Raw genomic sequence first — 11,964 nt, 5'->3', positions numbered from 1 at the left:
TTTATAGAGAGTCTCCCCGCACCCCTCCCCGAGGAATAAAAGTAGATTTCAATTTGTCTGTCTCTTAGTCGTGAAAACTTTGTCCCGTCTGTCTTTGTCTCCCTAATTACCCTTCGACGTTAACTAGACAAACCACACCTCGGTTTGTGAGTCTCTGTACAAAATATATAAATATATATATAACTACTTTCTGTCTTATTATCCCTGGAAATTCCCCTGTTCCAGAATTCTGTAATGTCAAGTAAAACAGTATTATTGCAATAAAAACTCTCGTCCTCCCAAGAAAATTTAGTCAGTCTGAGTGTCGAGGTACCAGTCGTAGTCTCTCCAACCTCTGAGCATGCACAGGTCGTCGCGGTGGTCGACCACTACGACGTGCACAACCTTCTGCAGGACGGAGTACTCGGTGGACGGAGGAAGAAGACGTAGAAGAATGAGTTGTTTAAATTGGCGTTGGACTTTGTCTCATTTTTCGTACAATGTTGTGTGACGTTCTGTTTTGTTATTGTAAGTGACCTTTGCCTTTGTAAGTTTTGAATGTATACTAATTTATGTGTTTTTATGGTTAAGTTTTTAACCCAAGTTCTAGATGACTTTTCCTTGGACTAATGACCACACTTTGAGAAGCACTGCTCTAGGAGGAGATTCAGGTGATAAGGTGGGGGGGGTGGGGGTTACCTTGGTTGGTGATTGGCTAATGGTTACACAAGCTAACAAATCATTATGACTTCATAGAGTGTCCAAAATCTGATCAGCTCATTTTCAGACAGGTTTCTATTTAAATGGATCAGGACAAAAAGAGAGCGAATCTTTTTGCCTGAAACTTTCAGAGTCTCTTTACACAGAGGGGACACATGTTGATGTATAGAAGACATGAAGAAGTGGATTTTGCATAATAGGTGACCTTTAACACTGGAGTCTTATAATCCTGTGTGTGTGTCAGGCTGGAGGACGGGCGTTTGCTCGACTACCTGGTGGCCTGTGATGAGCTGATGGAGGAGAAGGTGGCGTTCTTCATCAGAGAGACACTCGAGGCCCTGCAGCACCTTCACACCTGCAGAGTGACACACCTGGATCTGAAGGTGAGAGTGTGTGCTACATCAATGAAGACTAACTTCACCTACCAATGGAGCAAGTTTCTTATTTGTTTTCATTTGTGCTTTGGTAATGTAATCGATTATCTGCTGGAGCTGTATGAGACATTTGCATCAATAGTCTTGGCTGTAGCTGTAACTGTTGCCGGGGTCCTGCCTGACCCCATGTAGTGTTTTTTGGCAACCTTTATTTGGGAGCTATCCTTGTCCACTGTGAGGGTCTAAGGAGAGAGGGTGACGGATTGATTGATTGATATGTAAAATTGAATTTGAGAACTTTTGGAGTTGCATCTTTTTGTAACTGTTTATAAGAATCACATTTTATATTAACATAATCTGTATATGTTTCTCTGTCCTGCAGCCTGAGAACATCATGGTGGACCTCCACTCTCACACCCCGGGCATTAAGCTCATCGACCTCGGTGATGCCATCCAGCTGTCCGCTCACCGCCGGTACGTCCACCTCTTGCTCGGAAACCCAGAGTTCGCTGCACCTGAGCTCATCCGTGGGACTCCAGTCTCTGTCGCCACGGACATGTGGAGCGTGGGCGTGTTGGCCTACGTGATGCTCAGTGGGGTTTCCCCGTTTCTGGATGAGTCACTGGAGGAAACCTGCGTGAACATCTGCCGCCTGGACTTCTGCTTCCCGGATGAATACTTCCGAGATGTGAGCCAGGCGGCGAGGGACTTTGTGTCCTCGCTGCTGCAGCAGGATCCCAGGAAGAGGCCAAGCGCTACTTCCTGTCTGCAGCACCCTTGGGTGGGCCGCGGGGGGGCACACGGTGGGGAATACTCCAAGAAGCCCCTGGACACTACGCGGCTGGCCACATTTATTGACAGGAGAAAACAGCTGCATGACGTCCGGCCCATCACTAATATCAAAGGGCTGGTGAGCAGCAGCATGGGAAACACACTGTGACCACCGGGACCCCAACAATAACATTACCATATATTTTAAGCATTTCATTTTATCCTGTATTTATTAATGTGTGCGTGGGAAAGGGATTTGGTGCCTGGATTTGTCATGTAGTGCGAGATTGAATCCTCTTCCAAGGACCAGTCAGACCAAACTTATAATAAGAAGATGAAATAATTGAAATAAATGGCTGAATTATATTTATTTATTGACTAACACTAGATCACCTAGTTTCAACCATTACATGAGAAGCGGGTTCCAAAAACTGCCTAGAACACCCCATAAAACCCAAAGAAAAAATCTAAAAGTTGAGAAAATTAGCATTTAGAAAACACACTGTGAGCAAACATTATGGCAACATTAGTTTATATTTGTAATATTTATTTTTACAGGGAGAGAGTGTATATTGGAGGCAAGCGGAGCCAGTTATGTTGAGAGATAATCTGATCTTGTATCTTATTCACTTGGATCTGTAGAGAGGTGCAGGGATCACTCACCAACTGAAAAGCATTTACCACCCATGATCAGATCACATGCTTTTGCTAACATGACCGAGCACATTAAAAAGGCTTAGTGAGTTTATACAGTGACCAATGAGGTAATGCACTGTGAAAAACCTGCTAAAGATGCATTTGTTTTCATATAGTCTGATTTGAATGAGAAAAACTCACGAAAGAGAGTCTAAAGAAAATGTTGGTTTAGTTGCTGTTTTAATCCTGGACCTCTATCAAGAAGCCTTTGACTGGATTACCAGAACCTGGGGATTCATTCACAAAATAACTTGTGAGACAAAATATAAGCCAATCGACCCGATAGCATGCATGTTCTGGTAACTGTGGCGTTGAATGCATAGTGATTTGTTAAATGCAAAGGTCATGCCCTATCTGGTCATTCTAAAGACACTAAAAAGTAATTTTTGTTTTTGTTTTGCTATCCTCTGAAATGTAATAGCTTTTACTCTTGTCTAACAAGCTTCATGAATATCGCGCTGACAAACAAAAAACAAGCTAAAAAAATAACCTCCATGTTGGTGAAGGTAACAATTACTTGCTTGTCCAAATGACTTTTGGGAAATTCCTTGAAAATAATCAACTAAAAAGTCTGAACGGTAGAGAGCAAAAACAACTAGTCTCAAACAGGATATTTAATTCTTATTTGTGCGTTTGGTATGAAGTATAACGGATCATTTTTGAATGACAATATATAAAAACTGCAGCTGTGAACACGTAAAGTTTCTTGGACTGGACAGCGCTGAACCCTCACTATGATATACTTTTTATTTATCGAATGTTTATTTATTTCAGAACTGAGGTTGATAGTGAAATCATATTTGGAAATGTGACCTGGAGCAGTCTGTCTTCGCTAGGTGAAGAAATCAAACTGAACTGAACAGCTGCTGGACTATAGCAGCAGAATTTACGTTATTAATAGTGTCATAGTGAACCGCTGGATTTACATCAAATCACTGACTGATCTGAACTGAACCGTCATGGACGACACAAACTGGGTTGAAATGGGCAGTTATAGCATCAGTACATTGAAGGTGAGAAAAAACGGAATACAGAGGACGACTGGACCTTTTACAGGAGAAGGCACCGTGGAGACTGAAACCCTTTCTATAGGACACTTATCATTCGTTGATATCACTGTTTACAATTGTCCAAAAAATGCTTATGTAGTTTACAGAAAAGGTAGAATAATCAGGGATAACCTGCATGTAAATTCACCAGGTACGGTTTAGAAATCAGGTTTAGAAATCTGTCTTGTTTCTTAAACAAAAACCTGTGACATTTGGTGTTAAGGTGGGAAATTAACTTATCTGTTTGTACATTTGTGGAGCAGCCACTGTGGAAAGTAACCAGCCATAGCGGTAGTAATTTGTCTTGTTAAATAGTTGATGTGGCTGCTACTGTAAATCGGGTCTTTAGACAGAAGAGTTCATTTACTGTCTTGTTTCTACTGATGAATGTAAACAAATTGTAGAATGTGTTCTGCCATCACAAGTGCTGTCCTCTGCTTTCACCAACTGCTTTCACAACGCTCTTTTCCCTCCTAAGCATTTAGTGTACTACTATAGTAAGCATTTATTTAAGCCAGGGATGCAGAATGGTCCGTGCAAATCTACAAATGTTTTTTTTAACATAGCTGTAACAAGATCTTTTCAGGTAATAATGTTCTGCTGTATTATCTCATTCATCTTCTTAGCAGGGATTTTAGATAGAAATGTCAGCTTCCCACAGGGACAAAGCATAGTGTGCTATAAACAAAACACAGCATTATTTTTGAACATGTTTTATTCATCTCCTACTACTAAACAGAACAGCTTTGTGTTCAATTATTCAATAATAAATACAGAAGTAGTGCTTCAAGGCTGCGGCTAACTGTATCAACTAACAGGCTGATGTATAAATGCTGTTAACATTAGTGCTAAAACAAACAGCATTAAAAACAATGGTTGTATTTCCTATTGGTCTTTGGAGACTCAAAGTGTTCATTCAGTTTCTGAAACCTGAGAAAAGAAAAAGTGGCATTATGAATTAAACAATCATCAGGCGAAATGTCTACAGTATGTTAAAAACAGATGCATGCAAAAGGAAACTGTTGATATTAAATAGTGAGCTCTGTATTAGCAAAAGAAACTGGATTATACCACAAGTCATGGCTTTAACACATTTTGTATTATTCATACAATAGATATTCTATAATGTCTTATTACTGTTAAAGAATTGAACGCTTTGAGCCTCCATATGAAACCTCAACTGTTAGTTAAGAAACCTACAGTTGTTTCTCTTGAATGAAATACCCTGACTGCCTCGCTCTAAGCTTACAAAATTGCTTCGGCTGCATGATTAAACAATAAGTGTTTACCAAATGTTGCTAAAAATGTAGGGTAATTAACATCAGATTGTGAAGACTAAAAGCTAAATTCAGTTACAGTTTGTGGTCCCTAAACATTTCCCCATGTGCTGTTTTTCTTTTACACTAAACATTTATTTACTTTTTGTTTACATTTCAACTGAAAAAGTAAAGTCTTTGCTCTGTCTTGTGGTATTTCAGCCTAGCACTCAGGGTCATCATGAGGTGTATAACCAAGCCTTGAAACACACATATTACCAGAATATTTAAGCTTTTCTCAGACTGCATTTCTGTCTTGTTAAAACTGTTAATAATAAGGTTCCTGTACAAATTACCACTCATCTGCACAACACGGAGGGAGTTCAATAACCATCTGAAACATGTGGTGAAGTAATAGTGTACAGTATAAGTACTAGTCTTGTCTAAAGCTGGTTGACCTTGCTGCAGTGTAAACCTCTGTTTAACTCTGAAGAAGCTGATCTTTCGGTTGTTTAAAATAAGAAATCTGTCATCGAGTCTAATTTAAGATAAGACAACACCGTTCTCCACATTTTGTGTTTTAGGTTAGGAAATACTTGATAAAGTTCAACCATATTGAATCCTGAGTCCTAAAGTGTAAGAGACCTATGTGTTTTTAAGCAGTTGGATTTTAATGAATTAATGTAACCAGAATGAATGAGTAAGTAAAAGTACTGCAGTGTATTGGCATCAAAACATACAACAGTAAAAGTACAATGTCCTATATTCAGATACGGGTAGTATTGCATATTATATTATAAGATACTAACAATTGATGCATTAATGTGCATATTACTTTTCTACCACAGCTGATAAAAGTGACATTAATTGTAATAACTTTACAAATTGCTGGATGGCGTCCCTAGCAGATTGATGAACTTGTATCTATACATTTTTGGGGGGGATTTTATTTAATTAAAAAACTAACAACTGAAGCCATCACATGTCATGGAGGGAAATGTAAATGATTCATTTTAAAGAAGTATAAAGACATAGGAGTTTTATGTTGAAGACTTGCAGATCTTCTTCTACACAGAGTTAAACTTGAGGCTCTCCTGGTTGATTTAGTCCCACAATGCATCTGTCCTGGCTGGGAGAGCTGCATAGCACCGTGGTGGCTCACCTGTTGAATGCCTGCCTGTTCTGTATCCTGATGGTGTTCCTGCTGAGCTTCGTCCACAGAGAACACCACGCTGATGCCTTCATGTCGCTGTGTGCAGCTGCACACTCCTGTACAGGCCAACTCCTCTTACTCCATTCAACCTGCTGGTTTGTTACTCTTTCTTTACTAATAAACAACCTGCTTGTTTCTATGTTTCCTCTCACTGTCTCTCTCTCTCTTGTGAAGGCTTTTCTGTGTGTTTCCCCACTGGGTGGTGCTATAACATTTGGATACATTTCAGAGGGTTCATTAGCACTGCGTGAAAGCAGCATATTCTTGAATCATCTGAATTGATTTATTCATTTGACATCTTCAAACAAACCATGTGAATTATACCAGATGAGTGTAGATGCTGAGGTTAATCTTTATGTACATTTTAACACGATTAATACATTCACATGCATTGAAAAATGTTAAGCTACAATTAAGCCTTTAGTTTCAACATGTTTAAAGAGGCAGAGTGAACACTTGGATTATAACAAAACCCCAAAAAGACAGAAAAAGGTGATTGACTTGGAGCTTTTGTATCAATATGTTCTACCTACTAGCCCAACACATTGAAATACTTGAGTCTTGCAAAACAATATTTTAGTTTCTCTTTCTTGTAGTTTAGAAAATATCCCTGATCCTCCAGCTCTTTTATTTTATTGTTTTGATAACCCTGTCACACACACAGTCGTCAAACCCTCTCTCCCTCTCTCACACAAAGTCACGGCTCAAAACAAAATGCTGACCACAGCTACTTTATGCTGAAAGCTCAGAACACAATTGTGTGTGTGTGTGTGTGTGTGTGTGTGTGTGTGTGTGTGTGTGTGTGTGTGTGTGTGTGTGTGTGTGTGTGTGTGTGTGTGTGTACAATCCCCCTGAGTGCCTGTGACTGCTTTTAAAAACCATCACAGCATAGAAGTACAGCTCGAGTTAATTACATATTTGCCAGTAATCCTTGGACAAGAATGTATGTGTGTGTGAGTGACTTGTAGTTGTTCTGCTGCTGCTGAATAAATCACAGTAAACTGGAGAGGAATGACATGGCAGACATCACTGTGAAAAGTGGAAGAGGTGGAAAAATAGTCGTTGAGGTGAGTTAATGAAATGGATTTACGTATTGCTGTACGTTTATTTATGCTGAATTTATGTGTTAAACGATAGCCTACGAAAGAGGATTAGGGCCACGTGAAAAAAAATGTCTGCGAGCTGACCAAAGCAGATGTTTGGTTGACTTCTGAGATTAAAGTCAGAAATCAGAAAAAAGTCAGGATTCAGTAAAGAACTTAATTCTGAGAAAAGTCAATATTTTGAGGAAAAGTCTGAATTTTATAGTCAGAACTCTGACTTTTCTTTCTCAGAATTCCGACTTTAGTCTCAGATCACAAAAACATTTTCACATTTGGCCCTAATCATCTTCAGTAATAGCCAGTTTCTGAGATGACAGAAAACGTAAATTACGATATCTAAGAAAAATGACAAAACAACATTTTCTGACTCTCTTTCTCTCCCTCCAGATGGATCACTCCTCCTCTCCCTCCTCCTCATCTGCCTGGCAAGGCTTCAGGAGGAAGGTGAGGCTGCTGCTGCCCTATGTTTGGCCCAAAGGCGCTGCGGCGCTACAGGGACTCGTGCTGCTGTGTGTGGGCCTGCTAGCAGCGGAGCGTCTGGTCAATGTGCTCGTGCCGGTTTACTCCAAGAACATTGGTAAGCTAAAGACAGAGAAGCTGCAATAATGGAATAGGGGATCCAGACATTTCTTAGTTCTGTAAATATGTATTTTACAACGTGCGTATGGAAGTGACACAAACAGTGAAACACTTCCCAGGAACAGAAGTCGAACTGGAACATTTTCCTGTTTACTGCATTTTTCGAACTCTAGAGGGCAGCAGTGTCATCGTGTTTTTGAAGTGCTTTGTTCCATCAGGACCTTGATTGATTATGTCCTAGTTTTCTTGAGTTATGGTTAGGCTATGTAGTCTCATCCTAGTGTGTTTATGACCTCGATGTCATTTTATTAAAACAGCATTAGTTCAGGCTTTAAATCATTCTTCTTTGATCATCCAGACTTAATTTGGTTTTCAAGAATTACACCTTTACAGACTACATTTCTTGAAAATTGATAAGAATATTTATAGCCTTTTTGATTGTTCTTACAAAATATGTGTCCTGTGCACTGCTGTAAGCATAAAGTGACAGTTTCAGCAAATTCTAAGCCTTTAAAAAAATCTTACTAACTACAGATGTAATGCAATTAACACACTTAAAACACACAGCTGAAGACACCCATATAACTCTGTAACAAGTGTTAATTATATCATTCACTTCAGACCTCTAATGGATACATTCAGTCATGTATGCAATATCATAATCCCCAAAAAGATGTTTTGCTGCTGTAAACAGTTCAGCTGCTGTGAAAGGAGATCTTATTGGTTTGAAGGAGAAAGCAACCTTCATTTCTGTAAGGGGGGGGTGTCATCATTTGCCAAAGTCTCTTTTGCCCTATTTTGTACACAGGACTGCATGCCTCCAGTACAAGGCAGCGACCCAGAAGCCTCCACTTCAGAGGAAGTCAGCATTCAGTTTGTCTTTAGCTACTTTACCCTTTAGAAAACTGGCCATTTGGCTTTTGGAGCAACATGAAAGTAGAAGCCGGCGCTAAGAGAATGAAGCCGAGCGCTGCTTTGTGTGATGAGGAAGGCGTGGAGGAGCTTTCAGAGAGAGTGTGTGTGTGTGTGTGTGTGTGTGTGTGTGTGTGTGTGTGTGTGTGTGTGTGTGGAGGGTTTTCTGGGAGGTCACCCCTCCTGCCAGTCATGCTTAGCCGGCATTAGCGGCCTTTTTCGTGGAGTTAACTCACCGGTACAACGGACGTTTTGTCTCCGGGTCCGACCCCGCCTCCCACCCTCAGACTCCAGGACCTAATGCCAAAGAGTTGAAAATATCCCCCACTGAAAACACACTCTAGAGAAGTAAAAAGAATATTGAATACACACGTTTCTTTATTCATTTCTCTCCATCTTTTAAAAATCAAATGTTCTCACCATGTCTGTCTCTCTGTCTGGATCTTCCTTTTCTTCTCATACTGCCCTCATCTGAGTGTGTTTTCTCTTTTTCATCCTGATTCCCAGCACTTGTACCAAATGGTAATGAATGTGAATGAGAATGTGTCTGTGGGGCAAAAAGGGGAGTATGTGAATGTGTTCATGATTGTTTGTGTGTCAGTGGTGGGAAATGTGTTTTACATGAGTAAATGTAGAAATACCACAGTCAAAGTGAAGAAATAGTTGTAAATCAAGTACCAAACAAAGTACTGAATTCAAATAAATGAGGGCAGCAATAAACAACAGAAAAACAACATCAAACATCCTCATATAAACACAACTCTCCAGGATAATCCAAGTATTATTTATGCATTTGTGCTTACTATTTTTTAAATAAGTAATAGCAATAGTCAAGTGTTCGTTTAAGGAGCAAATTATAAATATGCACTGAAAGAAAGCATAATGCAGTTCAATTTTGAGAATCTAGTCTACTGGATTATCATTAATGTCATCGGAAAAAAATTAATGATGCAGCTGAAAATAAAAATGGTGTGTGTGTGTTTACAGTGAATGAGCTCTCTGCAGGAGGCGGCTGGACTTCGTTGGTTTTCACCGTCTCCATCTACACACTGCTCAAGTTCCTACAGGGAGGAGGGGCAGGTGTGTATTCATATGAGTGTGTGTTTACGAAATAAAATGTGTTAACATCTTACAGAAGCCTGACGTTCTTTCCTCTCCCATCTCACTTTCTCTTGCAGGTACCTCTGGTTTCATCAGCAACCTCCGTCAGTTCCTGTGGATCAGAGTTCAGCAGTTTACCAGCAGAGGCGTTCAGGTACCACTCAGACTTCTTGTGTCATTGTTTCGCTATAGCCAATTACTGATCAAATATGTACAGTGGACATGGTCTCAAATTAGGTCTCATGGTCAGAAATGGTTGCAAGTGTTGTTGGTATGTTATTTCCTATATATTATTATTTAAAATATATTGAAACATTTAACTTTAAGCATATCCCTGGAAGAAGTGGTCACATAATTACCTGAGGTTTCTCCCATGTTCCCCTTTAAACTATGGGTTTTTCTCCAGAAGTTTTTCCTTGTACGATGTGAGGGTCTAAGGTCAGAGGGTGTCATTTTCTCATACTGATAATCTGCACAAACTGTGCTGTTGTATTTACTGTATAGTGTCCTTACTGTAAGGTAATTATTATATGTAGAGCACTTTGGCTCGACCAAAAATCGTTTTTAAAATGTGCTATATAAATAAAACTTGATTTGATTTGATAATTAGACGTGCAGAGCTGTCTGTCCATAACTGATTTAGTTAGGATTGGCACAGTGATCTCTGTTATGTATGGTTTAAGGAGTCAGAAACAGTGACGATACAGATTGTTTTGACTGGGATTTGAGGAGCCATAAAAATGACTCTGTTTAGGATTAAGTAGGGACAGAGAATTGTGCTTCAGACTAGATGGTGGCTGCAGCGTGGGAAACACTTTCACTGTGACCGACATTGTATATTTCAGAATCAGAATACCTTTATTAGTCCCACAGAGGGGAATTGTACGTTGTTACAGCAGAAAAAGAGCCAAAGANACATAACAGCAAATGATGAACTGAGCGGTCTGCCTGCTTCTGTGTGAACCATTAGGTGCAGTTCCTCTGTTCAAGACCAAAATGCTTACGAGTGAAGTGATTAATCACTTCACTCGTAAGCATTTTGGTCTTGAACAGAGGAACTGCACCTAATGGTTCACACAGAAGCAGGCAGACCGCTCAGTTCATCATTTGCTGTTATGTAGTTTATTTACAAATATTAAAAACTACAATCATCTTCAGCCTAACGCAGAACAAAACAACTTCACCTTCACGTCGCTTTGCTAACTCATGCTCAAGTCCAAAAGGTTTATTTTACATATTTAAAATACATTTAAAATCATTATTATAGACTACCAACAGTACAATGCTGACCGTTGCCATTAAACGCAACATATTGCACAGCCTGATTTCATATCTTTTCTCATCTTAAATAGTGCAAAAGGGATTTTTCTTTTTTAAACAGGAATGTTCTAGAGCCTCAGTCGAAAAAAAACAAAATCAACTTTGTACAGTGAACTGCCGACATAATAAACAAAATCAACAAGAAGGAGGGAACAAAATCCAACTTTGTCCGGAAAAAATAATAATAATTAACAAGGCAGAAAAACAACAAGAGGAATAAACACAAAATTGTGTATAGATTGCCACAGACAACAAAATAAATATTCTCCACTGCGGAGAATAGGGCTGAGGCCACCTGAATGCCCCAGGTGAGTTACACCAAACAGTAAAAAGAAAAAAAATATACAAAAAATAAAATAAACAGGGTGTTAGGAACTGAAATAAGAGTCCGGTTTAGCTCCACATGATTGTTCTCTCTCTGCTTTCCAGAGTCAGCTACAACTTACAAGATTTCCTATCCAGTCTATCACTGTGGGATAAATCCTCATGGGCAATGATCAGTGTGTGTGTGTGTGAGTGTTTGAGTTCGGTTGCAAGCCTTAAATCCATGTTCATGTAGTTGCCACAGAGCTGTGAAGTGACAATGGCTCAGAAATAAAACTGTCACCGCAGCAGACGGCCAAGTAAGGGAACAGTCGTGTACCTTTTACCTCCGAGGAACAACAAGACAAGTCAGGAGTTAAAATACAACACAAAAAAAAGTCTCCTGTGAGGTCCAAGAGGAGGAGGAGTATATGAGGGGGGGAGGAGTTAGGAGGTGAGGGCGGGGGCAGTGAGTAGTTAGGACCTGGGGACGGGAGCTGACTCAAAAAACAAAAATGGGGAGAAAAGAGTTTCATCCAATCCGAGTGCTTGTTTCGGAGCCCAACAGGAAGTGCTGGGTGGGTGGGG

The 11,964-nt window shown here is 39.8% G+C and overlaps 2 protein-coding genes across 2 annotated transcripts in view; both read left to right on the top strand.

Annotated features, from left to right (window-relative positions):
• Positions 1–11,964, top strand: part of pde6d (phosphodiesterase 6D, cGMP-specific, rod, delta) — an 818,526-nt gene that overhangs the window by 175,311 nt on the left and 631,251 nt on the right. The gene's annotated exons all lie outside the window — the stretch shown is intronic.
• LOC104947452 (kalirin-like) overlaps positions 5,960–11,964 on the top strand; it is a 24,642-nt gene continuing 18,637 nt past the window's right edge. The window contains exons 1-5 of the mRNA XM_010773461.1: positions 5,960–6,116; positions 6,233–6,240; positions 7,549–7,738; positions 9,640–9,732; positions 9,831–9,907. Of these exons, the coding sequence (XP_010771763.1) occupies positions 5,960–6,116; positions 6,233–6,240; positions 7,549–7,738; positions 9,640–9,732; positions 9,831–9,907 (525 nt within the window). The remainder of the gene's footprint in view (positions 6,117–6,232; positions 6,241–7,548; positions 7,739–9,639; positions 9,733–9,830; positions 9,908–11,964) is intronic.

This window comes from Notothenia coriiceps, unplaced genomic scaffold (genome assembly GCF_000735185.1).
Source record: "Notothenia coriiceps isolate Sejong01 unplaced genomic scaffold, NC01 NC01_scaffold00012568, whole genome shotgun sequence".
In the NCBI taxonomy this organism is placed as follows: Eukaryota; Metazoa; Chordata; class Actinopteri; order Perciformes; family Nototheniidae; genus Notothenia; species Notothenia coriiceps.
This window is presented reverse-complemented; position numbering and strand designations above follow the sequence as displayed.